Genomic DNA, 17,134 nt, shown 5'->3' with positions numbered 1-17,134 from the left:
TGAAATGACCTCTTAATGAGTAGAAGCCAATGAATTGTTTTACATTAACGAAGTCTCGTCATACCATTGTAGCTGTCACGGTGCATTCTGGCAGGTCTATTACCTGCTACCATCGATCGTTTTTAATTGAATTTAATCTTCAGGGTCCAATACAATTATTTTGTAGCTTTGCTTTATAGTAGCAAAATAATAATGATCAATATTACAGTTTTCATGACGGTGACCCTCTGATGGCATTTTGGCGGGGATTTGAGGTCAGAGTTTAAAAGTCAAGGCTTTTTTTCACTTGGGCTGGTCGCTAACAGCATGAGCTTGCCACAGTATGTATTAATGTTTTTTTTTATTTTATTTTCAGCAACATTACGTTACCAAATTGTAAAGCTAATCAGGTAGTATTCGGTGTTGTGTATAATGTATACAATGTAATTATGTTCTCATAAAACTGTGCGGTATTGGCTCCCTATTCTAAAGAGCACATTGTGTTTCTACCCTAATCTCCACAGTGAGGCGATATATGCCTGTTTTTGTGCTGGAACTGACACTGACTTAATATGTGAGAGGTCCTATTTTAAGTACCGTATTTTTCTGACTAAAAGTCGCTCCGGAGTATAAGTCGCACCAGCAATAAAATGCACAATAAAGTGAAAAAAACATATATAAATCACACCGGATTTGACGTCACTTGCTGTTCAAATTACAGTAATCCCTTGCTACATCGCGGTTCGTTTATTGCAGTTTCACTACATCGTGGATTTTTGAATTTTGAAGATTTGTTAAAAAATTCACATATAAGTCGCACCCCCAACCCAAACTATAAAAAAAAAACGCGACTTATAGTCCAAAAAATACGGTAAATATCAGCAGCACATTGACGTTAATCAAACTGTTGATTCAAATAAACAACATGTCATGCTGGAAGGACTCATGTATAATCATAACAATTACTGCCATAACAGTAAGACTCAATTTTGCTCATTCAAAGTAAAAAAACCCAACAACAACAATTAAAGCTTGTATTTTTTTCAAACAATAACACAAAGGGAATGAAATGAATCCCTTGTGGATGTACATTTTTCTCTCAGAATAAATGCAGTATATTATTCACGATGGGTCACTTTCAGGAGATTTTTATTGTCCTATTTGTCTTTTTATAGCAGATATAAAAACAACCAATGGTTGAGAATGGTGTTACCGTCTTGCTAAAAACAGAAATGAACCATCTGAGTCAGCATTAGATGAAATACTGGAATTAGCCAGTGTTTATGTGCGAGTATTGTTCTGTTTCATCTTCCTGACTGAGTTCAAACGCTTGGTCCAGTCTCCAAATGCCGCAGCACTGACAAGGCTTTTTCCCATGTCTTCTGACCTTCATGCTCAGACAGCAAGAATTAGAACGGAAAGTCTTATCTTCTCAGGGCTTGACGACTATTCGCTTTTTCTGTTGTTGTGCTAACACAGTTTCAGAAGGATCCAGAAACCAACATACACTCCCTTTTTTTTCCTGTCCCGCTTCCTCTTTTCCTGTTGGTCTGCTGGTGTCTTCAGTTTTAACACCACTCCGGTTACTCCAGTCCAATCCTCGATGAGAATTTATCAATTTGTACTATGAGTCGAGCAACAGAAGGATTAAGCATGGACATTGAATGTGGCGTCCAGTGCAGGAACATGATTTAAAAGAGTTTCCGGGGAAGTGATTTTGAGGGACTCATGAAGACAACGCAAAAGTATTACCGTCCAATCAATACAGTCAAGAATCACTTGGTTTCCCTTTTGCCCAGGAGATTTGATTCCACCTAATTAGGGGATGGTAGTGCCCAGGCCACTGGCACTCCGAGAAGGTCTGAAGTCCTGGCAGATGACGGCCAGCCTGTACACGTTCAAAATGACCACCAGAAAGTTCTTGATGGCGAAAAAGACCAGCATTTGGTGGAAGACGTCGAAGAAGGTCATGACAGTGAGCCGCACCATCAGGAAGGGGCCGTCCTGGATAAACAAGGCCTCCACGATACTCCAGATGTCCGTGCTGTGTTTGGTCAGAAGGGAAACCTCTCGTACATCCTGCTCGTCCGCCGAGTCTGACTTGGAGTTCACCACTGTTGGAAACAAGCAAGAAAAGTGTTTTAAATGTTAGCAGTTTTCACCACCTGAGAACAGTACAACCACAGTATTACACGAAAATATTGTCATTGAGTCGGTCAAACTCACCTTTTAATAAATACAGCCAAACACTACTCAATTACCCATTTTGTTTTAGGAGGGAACAGGAGAACCAGACTAAAATCCACACTGGTAGAAAGAGAACTCCACAGAAGGAAGGCCGTGTCCTGGATTTCAACCCACAACCTCTGAACTATGAGGTGGATGGACAGCGCCTTGCTCTACATCATCAGATTGTTTATTCTGATGCTTTAAAGTTGACAATGGGTACATCCAACCTTGAGTTTACTCACTTGATATCAAATAAGTATCAGATTTTATTCTTAATTCAAAAGATACCAGATTCTGATCTGAAAATTTGAGCCCAGAAGCTTTTTTTTTCCGTTAATGGCCTCATGAAACTCATAAATGCCTTTTTAATGGTTGCTAGCTTGGACAACACTTATCATGTTGAAATCATTAAAGTGTAAATATTCAATCTGTCCATTAACACCACTTTGCAAATTCGCTCATATAAAAATGCCTCCCAGCTGGCATGAAGAGGGCATTTTCATAAACCTAACTATCTGCTGTGCATTCAAAGGTGAAGCACTGAAGCGTGTTTATGAACATGTTGCACATACGTATACAGTATAACAACATTTTCTGTGTTTATAAGCTGTACAAACACAAAAGCCGCACCCTGACAAGTAGGACACGAGATAAACAACACAAAGAGCACCATTGAGTGTTTCGTTTAAGAGCTCTAAAGCGCCACATAAATATTAGGATCAAAGCTCTCTTGAAAGCACATTATTAAAAGCATCTTAACTTAACTTTACTATTTCTTTCATGACATTTTGCTGCTTTTGATCATGATTTACTTTTTATTCGAAAAGGGGAAGTCATCTCCAAATTTTCTTTGTCGGAAAATGTTCTGTACGGCCCACCTCGTCAAAACACAGTGTTCTGATGAATGCTTAGTTTGTGGAATATGAATTAAAGTTTTCTGAAGCTTAGCCCTGATTGGTTGAGACCTGAGACCTGCAACTGTGATGTCATTTTCACTCGACGGCAGGTGGCAAAATGGTCGATTACTATGACGGTTCTGCATTATTAACAGCAAGTCAAGATGAATCCCCCCCGCCCTCAAAAAATATCACCTGTCTCTGCTTTTGGATGATTCTGACTTTTCTTTCTATGTGATGAGTATGTAGCTGAACAACCATTGCGTTCGGACTCAACGCTAGGAATAAAATGAGCGCTGTTTTTTAAATTTTCCTTATGTCATCAGACCGCAGGTCCTTGGTGCAAACATTTAACTGCCACTTTACGGCAAGGTGCCAACAAACACTAGTCGTGCGCCACTTTGTAGACAGAGGCACATACAGTGACATATGGGTGTTAAACTGGTGACCTCATGACTGAGCTCTGGTTTGGTTCTCTGCCAGTGAGAAACCAAACTGCTCTTTGAAGATCTGCAAGTTGACTCAAATTCGGGACTGGCATCAACTGCAGTGCCCACCCGACACCGGCACCACCTCAATGTGAAAGGGGCATCGTTGTCTGCGTTATTAGTAGTATGACTTTTTTTTTTGTTTACTCACCAGCCAAATGTAGAGGAAACTGCAACATGCTCCATGTCCATACGGCTAGGATGATATAGACCAACTGAGGACTGTTCTCTCTGAAAAAGACAACACACAGCGAGAAATTTGTCTTTTGGTACTTGGTGCTGGTCGTCACTTTCAATTGCACTCGTACTGATAAGCGGCAAAACACCAGTGTAGGCCCGCTGAGCAAACATGATAAGAGCCACCCACTTGACATCTGACAGCGTCTCACTCGTGAATTCGAGGATGTCCGCCGCCGTTCCGACAAAGATCAGAAGGAGCTGAGAGAGTTCGTCCCTGGTGACACCGCCCCCCAGGGGCAGGAGCCACTTTCCCACAATGAGGAGAATGAGGAGGATCTGATGAAGAGCGAGGATCCACTCATTGGAGCACAACGCCTGGTTGATGTTCTGAAAAACCCAGAATTGATAAGAGGGGAAAAAAAGGTTATTTCTTCGTAAATGGACATCTGGATGTGTTTACGCTTGGCTCGGACTGTTGTAGCATGCAGCTAACTGGGTTCGTGCGCTGTTACGAGACTCTGCTGGATGTTATTGAAGCCTACCCCCACCCTGAAAAAAAAGGAACCAAACATATGGTTTCTTTTTGGGGATAAAAGCTTTCTGAGGTGTATCCATGACTCATGGGGTACATGGGTGTAGTGGCAATCTCGCAATTGCTCCAATATTTACTTTTAAAATGTTCCCGTGTTGCAGTATCAATTTTATTATCTGAGCTAATAAAACAAGCACCTGAATGGATTGTTTTCTTTGTGGAGTTCTCCAGGGATCGCTTCTATGACCACACAAGATTTTGATTTTTGTCTTCAGATACAGTACAAGAAATCTTTTGTTTAACAGCATGCTCTGGTGTATAATATTGCACTTTCTGTCCACTAGTGGCTTAATTGTGGCGTTCAACTTTTCCTGACTTTTCCCAACGGATTCCGGCCAATGCTCTTGAGAAGGCTCTTTGTCTCACCCCTACCAACGGTCGGTTGCGCCTGCGACTTTGAGACGTCTGCTGCTGCATGCATTACGTCAACACTCACATCTTTGTGCAATGTTCCTCGTGTGTTTATTCTCTCCACACTGCGAACCCAATTTGTCTGAGATTCTAAAACTTGAATGGTCCTCGATCTTGTGTCAAGTCAGTGACTGTGTAATTAGCTAAAGATTTAGCTGTATTTTTTTTTCTTTTGACTCAGGACTGATGATGCGTCAGCATGTTTGTTGACTGTCTGTTTAGTCTGACACAAAGTTGGGGGTGGCAGTGGCTCAGTCAGGAAAATCTTGTCTCAAAGAACTTGGCTTCGGAACCAAAAGGTGGCTACTTCTGCACTCTTAGTCCATCATTGTGGTTTTATGGGTCAAGAGACTTGAGTCTTTTGAAACTTTTACAGCTTGTAAACATACACATATCTTTGTTCTAAACGTACGACAAATTGAAATCCACAGTATATGGTCAGTTTGGTTAACAAAATGCCCAAATTTGAAATGATTCAAAAAGCGAATGGGTGCACAGGTACATAATTTTTTGGGGAACACGATACAGACTCATGACACCAATCGTGTGCTAAAGAGTCTCATGAAAAATCAGCTTTTTTTTGGGCTACCGTCACTCTTCTGCATCCTGACATTGCTGAGTAGCTTCCCCCCAAAATAATCTTGACAGTGTCACTCATTGCACAGCACAACTCTGCAGGCTAATAAAACACGATCGTGAAGTCCTCTTTACCTCAAGGTAGTTCTGGTACGTGAGGTTTTCCCCTGTGGTCTCGTTCAGGGTGATCACTCGTTTCACGTTCTCCCACGAGTCGAGCTTCTTGCACTGCAACAAGGCATATTCTCCATTAAGACCTTCCTAAAGCGCATCTTGTAGCAAATACAGTTAGCAGCACTTTTATCGGCATTGCACTTAGAAACCTAAAAGTAGTCAGACAAAGACTCAATTAAAATACTACAAGACATTTTATCGCGTCTGAAAGCTGATATCAAACAAAGTAATTTGTTATAATTGTGAGATCTCCACCTGAGGGTCGCTGGCTTTGTCCTGCTGGTAGTGGAGCTCCAAGATCCAAATGGAGGGGATGATACTGATGAGAAAGAGAAAGATTGGAGGGGAAAACCTGAAAGAGAGCATGCAAAAACTCCATGAGAAGGCACAGCGGGAACAGATGATGTCATGCAAATAAACCTTCAGCCACCATTTGAGTTCCTTTCAAAGTTGCTTTCTTAGGATTTGTTGCAGATACAGTCAAGCAAATTTAAGGTCTCCTTCAGTGTTCCCGAGTATCAAAATAAACTGTTTAGTCCATCCTGTTTTGGAATAGCTCAGGAGAAATGCTACAGGAAAAGGTCCTTCAAGTTCTCCTCTCCTGTTCCTAATATTTTGCTTTCGTCATTCAGCTACAAGAGGCTTTTAATGTCAGTCATAAGAAAGAAGTGTCTATTTTTGGCATCTCTTAGTTTTTGGGTATGTTTACTGAACAAACAGACTGAGTTCCTGCGGGGCTTCTTCCTGCATATATGTGGATGTCAGAGGAAGTCACAGCAGCTTGAAAAGTGGTTTGTTCCACCCAATCCCTTCCGTAGAGGTTCTACCCCATCCTAACGAGTCGCCTTGCCCCAGAAATTAAAAGGCTTACATACATCCAGTCCATTTTTCTTCTGCTGTGGCTCAACTGATTTGAAGCTTTACATTTCTCAAAAGTGTTATGCTTGTCTTTCATAAATGTGGAAGCGAAATTTCTTCATAAAAATGTACAAAACTGAAATTTATCTCAGCTGGCCAGGAACTCTGATCCTAAAAAAGCTCCCGGCCTAATTTTATTTTCTTAAACATCCGTGTTCATGTCCTGTTTCTCAACATCATGCTTTCATACATTGATAGCCTCAACCCCCCCCCCCCTTTTCAGGACAGGGGGGACCACTCTGTCCTCATTGTCCCGTTAAACAATAGCAGCAGCTTGACAGAAGATTGAAGTGGGAATAGAAAAAGTGCCTTGAATGTGCTTCTTTTTTTTTTTTTACCATTTGTAATCTTGACCTTTCCTCCTCTTCAGCGTGACGATCATCTCCAGCAGCAGTGGCACGAAGAGCAGCGTGAGCAGCCAGAAGATGTTGTCCCCCTTCACCCATGTCACCCGCCACACGCCCGCCAGCGACACGAAGAGAAAGAGCGCCCTGGTCACAATGGCGCACGTAAACTTCAACACGCTCAGCATCATCTTTTTCCTTCCCCCCTCCTCGAGCCGGTACAGTGCACACTTCTGTCTGACAAACTCGACATGCACGATGAAGTTTGTGGCACTCGCACACACGCAAAAAAGAAGAAAAAAAAGTGGGCTCAAAGCTGAAGCTCCACCCCCGAGTGGGAGTGGGAATGGGGGCTTCTGCATGAAACCACTCGCTTTAGAATAAAAGACAGCTTGCCGAGTTGATGTTGAGGATTTATTCATAGATGGCAGTTTAGGGACTCCGTTTGCTAAAGGGTGGCGTCCACATGAGGGCGCCAAAGATTTACGCATGCTACTGTAAATGCTGCTGTAGCAACTGTAACGCTAAGTCGGTCATCACAGTGATAGGTCACTTAAATGCTGGAGGGGGCCACAAGGTGTCATCAATGCTACTGGGCGGCCACGCACATTCTAACCAGATGCACGACAATAATGCAACTTTAAATATGGACAAAATAAATGCATACGTGCTGTCATATTTTTCACACAGCTACCTTCAGGAATAGTTGGAACAGAATAATGTATTGGTTGTCAAGTATTTTATACTAAGTGCCTCCTAAAGAATACTTTGCAACCAACATCATGACCAGCATTCAAATACAGTGACGTAAGGCTTGTGTTCATAGAAAAGCAGGCCGTCTCATTTCTAAGAGGTAGTGCGTATTTAATATTATTTTAAGCCACCGTAACATTTAGCATAGTTTGAATTTATACACTGTACTGTAGGGAAAAAACATTACATTATGCACAGGGGTTATTTAGGTAGTAACTCTTGTGCATACCACTAGAGGGAGCCAGCGTGATTCTCTCAGTTTATACCGTGCGGCATGAAAACGACCTTACACGACAACACATGAAATTGGTTGCGTGTGCCTGTAGTTTCAAATAATATTCTTTAGTTTGCATGAACCAGTCAGCCCTTACATTGTCTCAGCAGACACATTAAAACCTTATCAGTCATTTTAATCACATATCTCATTATCTCGTTTGTGCAGGAAGTCACTCGCTAGGCAAAGTCAAACCCAGGGGCGCACAATGCTCATGCTGACTTGTATTGAAATAAGTGGGCCCAGCCAGGCTGCCAATGGTGGTAAGGGGAAGCCACAGGCCGGCCCGTGACCTCGGAAGGCAGGCAGATTTTTCCTGTCTTTGTTCCAATATGTCCATCATCATCATGCTAATTTATGTTTCTCTCTCTGTTCTGTACTAGGTTAGTACAAAGAGAGTCGGTGGCAACAGTAGTGGAAAAAACTTCAGTTTCTGTGTGATGAGGCGGATGATGATGTGCTTGTCTTGTTGTCCCAACAGGGGGCGCTCAACACCACGCAATGAAGTGGCGTAACCTCCCACGAATGTTCCAGACAAAAAAAGCTCAGGTTCCAAGTGGATCAATCCCAAGTGCCTGTTTATTTTGGGTGAGCACAAGACACATTTTCCAAAAATGTGCTTTCTCTCTTTCTCTCTTTTTTTCTTTCTTGAACATGAGGGACAACCACACCAAATAGTTTTCAATTAGTGTTTTTACTTCGTTTTTTTTTTCTTACTAGTTGCTGGGGTCAAAAGTGAAGCAGGTGCCCCAATAAGCGTGCACACATTCCCCATGCGCTTGTTCCCAAAACGCTGGGCCGGGTGTATGCAGTCACACATGTCAGGCATTTGCATTGTGAGAAATTGCAATCGAAATGGGTAACACATGACTCACTCTCTCTCTCTCTTTCTTTTTTTCTCGTCTCTGTGTCGACAGCTGCAAGCGGCCAAGCGCTTATTAGACAAATATGATTCAGAGCAGCCAGGCGGCGAGGCTCATCAAAGCTTTCCCCGTGTGGAATCTCTGACAATAATGAGATTTGCTGTAAAACAATATTGCGTTACCTTCATTTTCCTTTCTATCGTTCCCGACCTTAAATCTGGAAAACCGCTGCGAATTCTGCATTAGCAATCAAAACAAGAGGCTATTATGCGGCACTGAGCTTCACCCCCCCTCCCTTCCAAAACTCCCTCCTCCTCTTAGCTCATGTTGCCTGTGCAGTAAACAGCCCACAGATGTTTTACATTGATATGAACAAGTTTTCATTTGTACCCGGCAGAAGAAGCGCAGGGATTAACCTCGCCACACACGCCAATTTGGTCTCAAACAGCGACTTTTTGCATAAGGTCATTTAGTTGTCTGAGTAAACCTGCCGTCACCATAGCAACCCCGAGTGATGACTAAATTGCCTTATAAAAAGAGATAAATCGTTAATGCGCAGAGGAGATTACTTCTGCAACGCAGCCACTGAGTCATATTTGAAAAACGGATCATTTTGATTCTGGCTCATTTCAACAATTCATTGTGATCTCTTTATGTGGCAAATATGTTTTTGCTTTTATCCTCTTTTCCCTCCATCTTCACAAACCAGGTTCCAACGAGTTGAATTTTCAGGGTTCGTTGTTAGGACTAGGCCTTATTGTCTACGAAAAACAACATTTTTATTAATCTGTTCGACCCAATAAGGGTCTTTTATTGATGTTTCTTTTCCTGCTCCTTTTTTTTCTCTAGCTTTTCCAAAGACCAACCCCCCCCAAATCTATCAAAATAGAACAGCACAATAAAAGCAGGCTTGTTAGCAATGTATGAGCCTGAGGTAGGAGTCCCATGTGTGGTTGCATTTAAAGGCCGCTACTTTCACATTCACTTGGCAGGGGTTGAAGCTCCCTTTCCTCTTTCAACATTCCCATAGAACCCCCCCGCCCCTGGCGCACTTTGTCGTCAATATCCGCATAGAGATTTTCGACGCGTGACATGCGGAAAACGCTGGCGATAAGAACTGGAATGGTGCCATCGATTTAAGCAAGGGGGACCTCATTATGGAGGCCGCCATTCAATTTGATGAAACCTCATTGATTAAGCTGCTATGATGGCAGTGAGGGAAATCAAGGGGAGATAACGCAAAGAGGACGCACGCTCGGCGAGAATAGCAACATTGTTGTCCCACATGTTTTACTACCCTCGTCTTCAACCACTGCTGTCAACTAACAAGTTGTTAGCCTAATAGTGTAAATGCCTAAGTCATTTATCCATTATTCACCTATCTATCCATTCATTTGACTATCCATCTTTGTATATAATCTGCCTGCCTGTCTAATTTGTCTGTCTGTCTGATCCACTCCAGCAAATTATGTCAACTGGGATGAAAAAAAAACGTGTTGCATAATCCACATTGCCAGTGGCATGTATGTGCGTGTATGCGCGCACATTACGCGTGCGTGTAAATGACTTGTAAAGAAACGGCGCCGCTCCGTGGACACAGTAGTTAGCGCACAAATAAACATCAACCAATACAGCATATCGACTGATAAAACATAATATTCTCTCCTTATAAACAGCTATCTAGATACATATATAGATATGTAGATCGGAGATTAAACACGACAAATTAGTTATAACAACCTCGTATATTTATACGGATGGACGGATCGGAGTAGGAAATAGGTCTGATAAATTTTCATACGAGTTTTATTAGTCACCCAGGAGGTTGTTTAAGGTTTTCTGACTGACACCAATTGCTGTAAACATAAAGCTGTTTATTTTCTGCTAGGACAATTAAATCAAACTGGTTGCATTGGTGGGAAAAAAAGCAAAGAAAAGGCGGAACATCACGAGTCTCTCATTGCCTTTTGAGGAACCATTTGATGGGCCTATTAACTTTGATGTAACATTGTTTCTTGTCGGCAGCCTGTGTGTGTGTGTGTGTGTGTGTGTGTGTGTGTGTGTGTGTGTGTGTGTGTGTGTGTGTGTGTGTGTCATTATGTGAGAAATGGGCTTTCATACTCACTCGTTTTTTACACCAGTCCTGGAAGGCACATACACAGGGGGCGCTTCAAAAAAGCCTACAATCGACGCCACTTAAGCTTTTCGAGGCGGATAAATTACGGTGAGTCATATGTAGTACTAATAAGCAGAGTAATATTAGAATTGGTAGGATGTATTGTCAAATGTCTCGATTCGGCCGTGATATCGCGACTAAATTTCTTTTTAGGTTAATAGCGGGGATACAAAATAGTGTTAACTTGCAAATACACACCATGCAATTAGCCAGACATGTAAAACACTTTGAAACACATCACATGAACTCGAAACGACACATTTAAAACGGCTGTTTAAAGTCCAACGGGTGCTATTTTGAAGTGGCTCACTGTGTGCACCTTCCAGGACCTGCGGCGATCCATTCAAGCCAGCAAGTTTGGAGAGCGTGTTGACTTGAATCAATTCAGAACGTCGCGATGGAGCCGAACTCACTCAAGGTAATAAAAACCGCCGCCGCGAAGCCCTTCTGCTTTCCAGCTCGCTTTTTACCTTAGCCCCCACCGCGTCCTTCCGCGAGGCTGTCCCGCGTCCGAAACGACCGACCGCCGTCAAACTTTGACATTTATCGTATGTTCGGCGTCGGTCGCATCCGCATCCGTCCATTTAACGGCTATTAATAGCTTAGCATGCGGCCAAAATAAACACAAGACGAGCGTGAGTGACATGTTTGTTGAGCCACTCGTTATATTCACCTGTGTTCTTATTGTGTGTGTTTTCTCCACAGTGGGTGGGCTCGTCTTGCGGCTTACACGGACCGTATATTTTCTACAAAGCCTTCAAATTCGCGAGCCGGGACGCCGAGGCTCGGATCCTTTCGCTTGGGGACTTTTTCTTGGTGCGCTGCAAGCCGGACGAGCCCGTGTGCGTTGCCGAGCTGCAGCTTCTCTGGGAGGAGAGGACGAGCAGGCAACTTTTGTCCAGCTCAAAACTTTATTTCCTACCAGAGGACACTCCCCAGGGACGCGACGTCTCCCACGGAGAGGTAAGGGGGCGAATATATTTATTCATCAGCGGCTTTAATTGTTTCCACCGCCCCCCTTCTTCTCTCCCCTCCGTGCTTCATTCCGATCCCTGGCATATTTAGTGCATTAATTAGTTGACTTGGCGATGTGTGCTTTACCGTTTTTTCCTCGCCATTGTGCTGCGTGTGCACTTGCCGAGCGTTCGACGTGGGAATAAAACCCGTATTGGCGCTCTGAAAGCATGCATAATGCATTGTTGTGGACGTTCGGCAAGCGGAAATTGCATTATAGATGAGGACGCGCTACATGGTTTGCAGATGGTGTGGATGCGTGTTAGCGACCGATGTACAGTTATGGTTTGGAATTTGTACGTAAATCAGAACGAGTCTTCACGGTCACTAAGCAATGTGTGCAAAGTCGACGTACGTAGCGTAACGTAGGACCCCGACGTGGTAAACAAACAATTCCCCGTTTGTAACGTTGAACTTTACGTCTTATGTCGGGGCCGTCGTAACAGAGGACCCCCGCCTCCCCTCCAGTGTTCTTTGGCACCATTTGTAACATTAAACATCAGTGTCGTTTATTGGAACATTGACGTTGTATACTGAGGACACTTGGACTGTACAAAAGGGCATTTGTTCACTAAACCGCAGCTTTTCAGATTCACGTGTTATTTATTTATTTCTAGTCTTTTTTTAAACAAACGACATCTTTATTTTAAAATTTGACCAATAAGTGCAAGTTTTAAAAGAACAGGTTCCAAGGGTCAGTCGCATCTCCTATAAAGTTTAATGACATTTTTAACAAATCAATAGCTCCCTGAAGTTTTAGGAAGTACTTATAATCTAAATGTTAATCTTTTACACAATCTTCTTTAAACTTCATCGCTTACAAAGTTAACCGAAAGTGAAATGAAAGTATCTAAATGTAAATGTTTTGTCTTAACATGTGACAAGAAGGAGGCTGTCATTCAAAACTAAGCTGCAACAACATTACTTATGCTTAATGTAACTACATTTGAAAAAAGTACAATAGCCACTGGAGAAACTATTAATCCCTGGCCAACAGCCAGCCATCCATCTCAGTATCGAAAGCTGGAATCGGCAGCTTTGATCAGTAAATTCAAATAAACCCGGTCTTGACCTGACATGCTTTGCCCGTGTCTCTGGTAAAAATGGTTGATTTTTGGGTCAAATTTTCTGCCAAAACAAAAACTAATCTTTTGAACAAGAAACAATGTTGACACACTCAATTAGCTTTATTGGGCCACCAAAAATGACCGAGCGGGCCGGATATGGGCCCGAGTTTGGCACCTGTCGAGTGTATTTGGCCAGCTGAAACAGTTTGCGTTGGCACAATGTCAAAACATTGATGTTGGACCTCGTAAAACAATCCCTCCCCACCCCCAACTCTGTACTGTACTGATGTTTTGTTTTGGCTCTCATTTTGCAACGGCATTTTAATGGACCTCTTCAGTATACACATTCTTCCTTCCCTCCTTCTTCGCTGTTTCTCTTGTCTTGTTTATGTGCACGAGCGTTGCACAAAGAAAGCCGTGTTTGTACTCGAAGTCTTCCGCTCAAGGTTTACTTGCATTCTTTCCTCTTGAGTAATAAGCGCGCCTATCACGTTTCCCTTTCATGAGAAACATGGCTATTTATGGCCCCCGCCGCAGCTTACACAAGCCATCATCTTTGTCGCTCTGATGCCTATTATGAGCCGTGAGTATCAGCTCCACCAGAACAAGCTCACATTCCTCCCCTCCAAATGTCTTCTTGGCCTTTAACACGCTGCAATTATTTTGGAATCACTTAAAGGCACGCTTGTGCAATATTAGCGCATTGAAAGCTGAAAGGTCCAATGCAGACATTTTCACCCGCCCTCAATGGGGAATTATGGAAATAATCTTTTCCACGGTCAGGCTGTCCCCATAGTGCCTTTCTTATGTGTACAGGCAAGTGTGAAAAGAATCAACTACTGTTTATAGAGTCAAATGGAAAATCCAGCCGCAATTTTGGTCGCCATCATGGAGAATTTCTTTTTTTCTATATCAGCTGGAAGAGCCCAGCTAGTGAATAGAAAATTTATGAAATAGCTAAGGTTGCTTGTAAACTAATTCACTGTTTTAAATGTAATATTTACAGTGAAATAATTAAAATAAATTCCTCAAAGGATAGAATACGTTTATTTGACCCTTTTCATTTATTTACACTCATTGAATTTAAGTGCCTGACAAAAAAAGACATTTCAGTTCAACAGTTTTAGAAAACAAAAGATGACTTTAGAGCAACAAAAAAATAAAATAAAAATACAATGGAAATTTTATATATTACCATTTTGGAATAATTAAGTCCAAGTATGGCAAGAACAACATTAAAAATATCACATTGCAAAGATAAAATTGTAGGTTTCTGAAGAATCGTCACAAATCATTACAAGAGAAGCATTGTGTGACGTTTGGAAATGTGACAAGAACAACATCTCATCTCTGAACCAAGCAAACCTTTTTCTGGCAATCCTGTAGATTGCATCCATTCCATTTCCTGCTCTACAAAAAACACAAATGACTGCACGTCTCTGGCATGACACATTTCCCCTGATTTGTGTCGTGTATATTAAGCTTAGCTTACATTCCTCTCTGTGTGCGTATGTCCGTAAACTATCTTATCAGCCCAGCCAGCACATTTGATGCGGACACAACAAAAGAGAAAAGAGTTCTCCTCTTTGAGGGGAAAAATGATGATGGGGCATTAAAAAAAAGACGATATGATACCAAAAAGCAATTTCCTCCCTCCTCTCGCTTTGCATGAATTATGCAGCATCTTGCATCACATGGCCTTCTCGCTTTGAAGAGCATTTTTGCGTGGGTGGGTGTTTTGGGGAGGGGGTGCGTTCGAGTGCATCCAGCGAATGGGAGCTCTTTACTGTCCACTGTGTTACAACACAAAGAGGAAGTGGACCGGAGCCGATGAGCTGCGGAGGCTTGGCGACCTTCGCCAAACGCCGACTTTGACCCGTGATGCTAATCTGAGTCAGCGGCGAGCGTTTACAGATGCAACGTGTAATCCCAAAAACAAACATGAGCGGGGAGGGGAGGGGCGGGGGAGAGGGAGGGCTGTTGAAATTTGCCACTGTGGGAAAATGTCAACACGGCAAGGGGGAATTACATTTTCAGCTATTTGAAAGCTCACATTACTCACCTTTTGGTGTTTATGAGGGGCGTTCGTAGCTCAGAATTGATGAAAATGAAAAGTTGTCAAAAGTAAATGGACGTTCTCTGAAAAAAATAGTAAAATCTAATATTGCAATAATAAGGCTTTCATTGTTAGAGTCCGACCGATTAATCGCCCGGCATCTATTTGGGCCCATTTTCACCGTTTGTGGGCCAACGAGATATCTATCGTAAACTCGTTCACTCTCAAGTCATAAGAGTATGAGAAACAGAAAAAAGTTGTACTTTTATTAGTAGAAAAGAAAAATTCAAACTTGGTGTGGGATAACCTTGCCGTTATATTACAAAAAAGAAAGTACATGCGTTAAGTTGCGAGTTGCTGAGAAATGAATTGTTGTATTTGAAAAATATATCATGATTAACGCAATTTGGTAAAAAAAAACAAAACACCTTGATTTCCTTCTCAGTGTGCCCGTGTGGGAAAATGTAAGGACGTCAGGAGGACTGACATTTTTAGCGTCCTCACGAGGGTTCGATCAATGGCCGACGAGTCGTTTACCCGTGTAAATCTGTAACTCGAAGCCGTCTGACATTCGCCCGCTGACCCTCGCGCGGATAGCAACTTGACAACGTTGCGTCTCACAGGAAGTGTGCTACATTTTTTTTTTGATTGCCCTGTAATGAGCGCAATGAATGTGGCGCATGACGACAATGTAGCCACTGAGAACTCAATTTGTGTCATTTTGCACAGCAGACACATTTCAGATTTCAAAAGCTGCTGGCTTTGTAGCTTGCTGAATCACAAAGATTATTTTTATAATATGGCCGGGGGGTCAAATGAGGAAATATTACAAGAATTGTGACCATACCATATTGTTGATGTATGTCCTAAAATGATACGGTTAAAAATACAGATGAGATGTATTTTTCAAAGTAACAGTTTGCTTTCGCAAGAATATAATGTCATGCTCGATCAGGAGGGAAAATGTCCTAATTTGATTGAAAAGAGAAACTTTGGGGCGCCACATTAGTCTAAAAACAGCTTGCTTTTGTCGTGTTTATGTCAATATTTGAACGAGGCTGTCATCAAGCGCAAGGGTTTAGGACAAATGTTTGTTTCTATTAGCTCAGACCAAACAGCAGCAGCAGAAGTGATGGTAGATGACAACTTGACTTTGATAACATTTATGATGCCTTATCAGCGTGGCCTCAATTTTCACTTTGTACGCCAACCACTAACGTCTTCAATACGAGCTCACCATAAAGTCCACGATGGGGGGGGGTTCTTGTTATTCTTCATTGTATGCCGGGGGCCCAGCCTGCCTTGTTTTCCGGCCCCCCTACCCGCCACCACCAGCTGAGCCCCCCCCCCCCCCCCTCCCGCCCTTTAAACAGCCTTTTGTGCCAAGCCGCTGGGCCGTTATGAGCAACCCTCGGCCGGGGCCCCTCCACGCAGGCGTTAACTGACGTGCACACTCTTAATAACGCAGCGCTAGCCCAATAAGTATCATTGCCCATGCAGCTCCTTTTCAACATCTTCCCAGACCAAGTCCAATTCGATTTGACCTTTGCTTATCGGCGTGACCACGACGACTGAGAAATCGACACATGCAGAAAGAAAATCGAGTGGCCGGCTAATAGTAAAAATAATTGATGCCCGTTATAATTGCCTTGAAAAACAAACTAAACATGGATTATTCTAACTACAAATATTTTGGAAGGATTAGGATATATCTGAATATAATGTTTAAATTTTCATGAAAAATACTTCATCAGTATTCATCCTTTCATACATTTTTCCCTTTTGTCCATAAACAATTTCAAGTTCTCAATGACCATGCAGATATTTTGGATTTTTCTTTTTTATGACACCCCGCCGCCCACAGCTCGGCCAATATTTCTGCATCGCATTATGTTAATGCACTTTCATAATCACCTTTGATTCCTTTTGACCTCTCGCTTCCTCCCAGCTGACGCTCGCACGACTGCAGCAGTCGTCTTATATTCGTTGCCGTGCCAAACATTATGCTGCCATTCTGCACACGTGTTCCACACTGTACTTGTAGCAAAATGAGATTGTTTTCATTTGCTGCTCTTTTTATTTTTTTTCCAGAGGGAGGGGGGGGAGTATGGAATAAAAGGAACCTTGAATGGCTAATTCAGGCA

At 42.5% G+C, this 17,134-nt stretch overlaps 2 protein-coding genes across 3 annotated transcripts in view; one reads left to right on the top strand and one right to left on the bottom strand.

The window, feature by feature from the left end:
• Positions 1–1,022: 1,022 nt before the first annotated feature.
• Positions 1,023–6,978, bottom strand: LOC147050425 (transmembrane protein 26-like). 2 transcript variants are annotated; one of them, XM_085921486.1, is made up of 7 exons: positions 6,782–6,976; positions 5,781–5,877; positions 5,487–5,579; positions 3,960–4,159; positions 3,744–3,823; positions 1,966–2,093; positions 1,023–1,867 (listed from the first exon to the last, which is right to left on the bottom strand). In XM_085921486.1, the coding sequence occupies exons 1-7, from the start codon at positions 6,973–6,975 to the stop codon at positions 1,748–1,750; spliced, it is 912 nt and encodes a 303-aa protein (XP_085777612.1). In that variant the 5' UTR covers position 6,976; the 3' UTR covers positions 1,023–1,747. The 2 variants fall into 2 exon arrangements, with proteins under 2 accessions (XP_085777612.1, XP_085777610.1); XM_085921484.1 differs by having other exon boundaries at positions 1,023–2,093; positions 6,782–6,978.
• A 3,799-nt stretch (positions 6,979–10,777) lies between these two features.
• The window catches only part of arid5b (AT-rich interaction domain 5B), a 53,947-nt gene continuing 47,590 nt past the window's right edge, over positions 10,778–17,134 (top strand). Inside the window, exons 1-3 of the mRNA XM_085921451.1 lie at positions 10,778–10,901; positions 11,180–11,271; positions 11,559–11,816. Coding sequence (XP_085777577.1) covers positions 11,251–11,271; positions 11,559–11,816 — 279 coding nt within the window. The 5' untranslated portion in view covers positions 10,778–10,901; positions 11,180–11,250. The remainder of the gene's footprint in view (positions 10,902–11,179; positions 11,272–11,558; positions 11,817–17,134) is intronic.

Source organism: Syngnathus leptorhynchus, chromosome 10 (genome assembly GCF_054491065.1).
Source record: "Syngnathus leptorhynchus isolate UIUO chromosome 10, UIUO_Slep, whole genome shotgun sequence".
In the NCBI taxonomy this organism is placed as follows: domain Eukaryota; kingdom Metazoa; phylum Chordata; class Actinopteri; order Syngnathiformes; family Syngnathidae; genus Syngnathus; species Syngnathus leptorhynchus.
This window is presented reverse-complemented; position numbering and strand designations above follow the sequence as displayed.

Bases quoted from the DNA above. Each gene is read 5' to 3' on its own strand.
- LOC147050425 (XM_085921484.1), bottom strand. From the start codon at position 6,978: ATGATGCTGAGCGTGTTGAAGTTTACGTGCGCCATTGTGACCAGGGCG. The intron at 5,580-5,780 runs GTGGAGATCTCA...GCCTTGTTGCAG, and splicing joins ACAAAGCCAGCGACCCTCAG to TGCAAGAAGCTCGACTCGTG. The intron at 4,160-5,486 runs GTAAAGAGGACT...TGGGTTTTTCAG, and splicing joins CGTACCAGAACTACCTTGAG to AACATCAACCAGGCGTTGTG.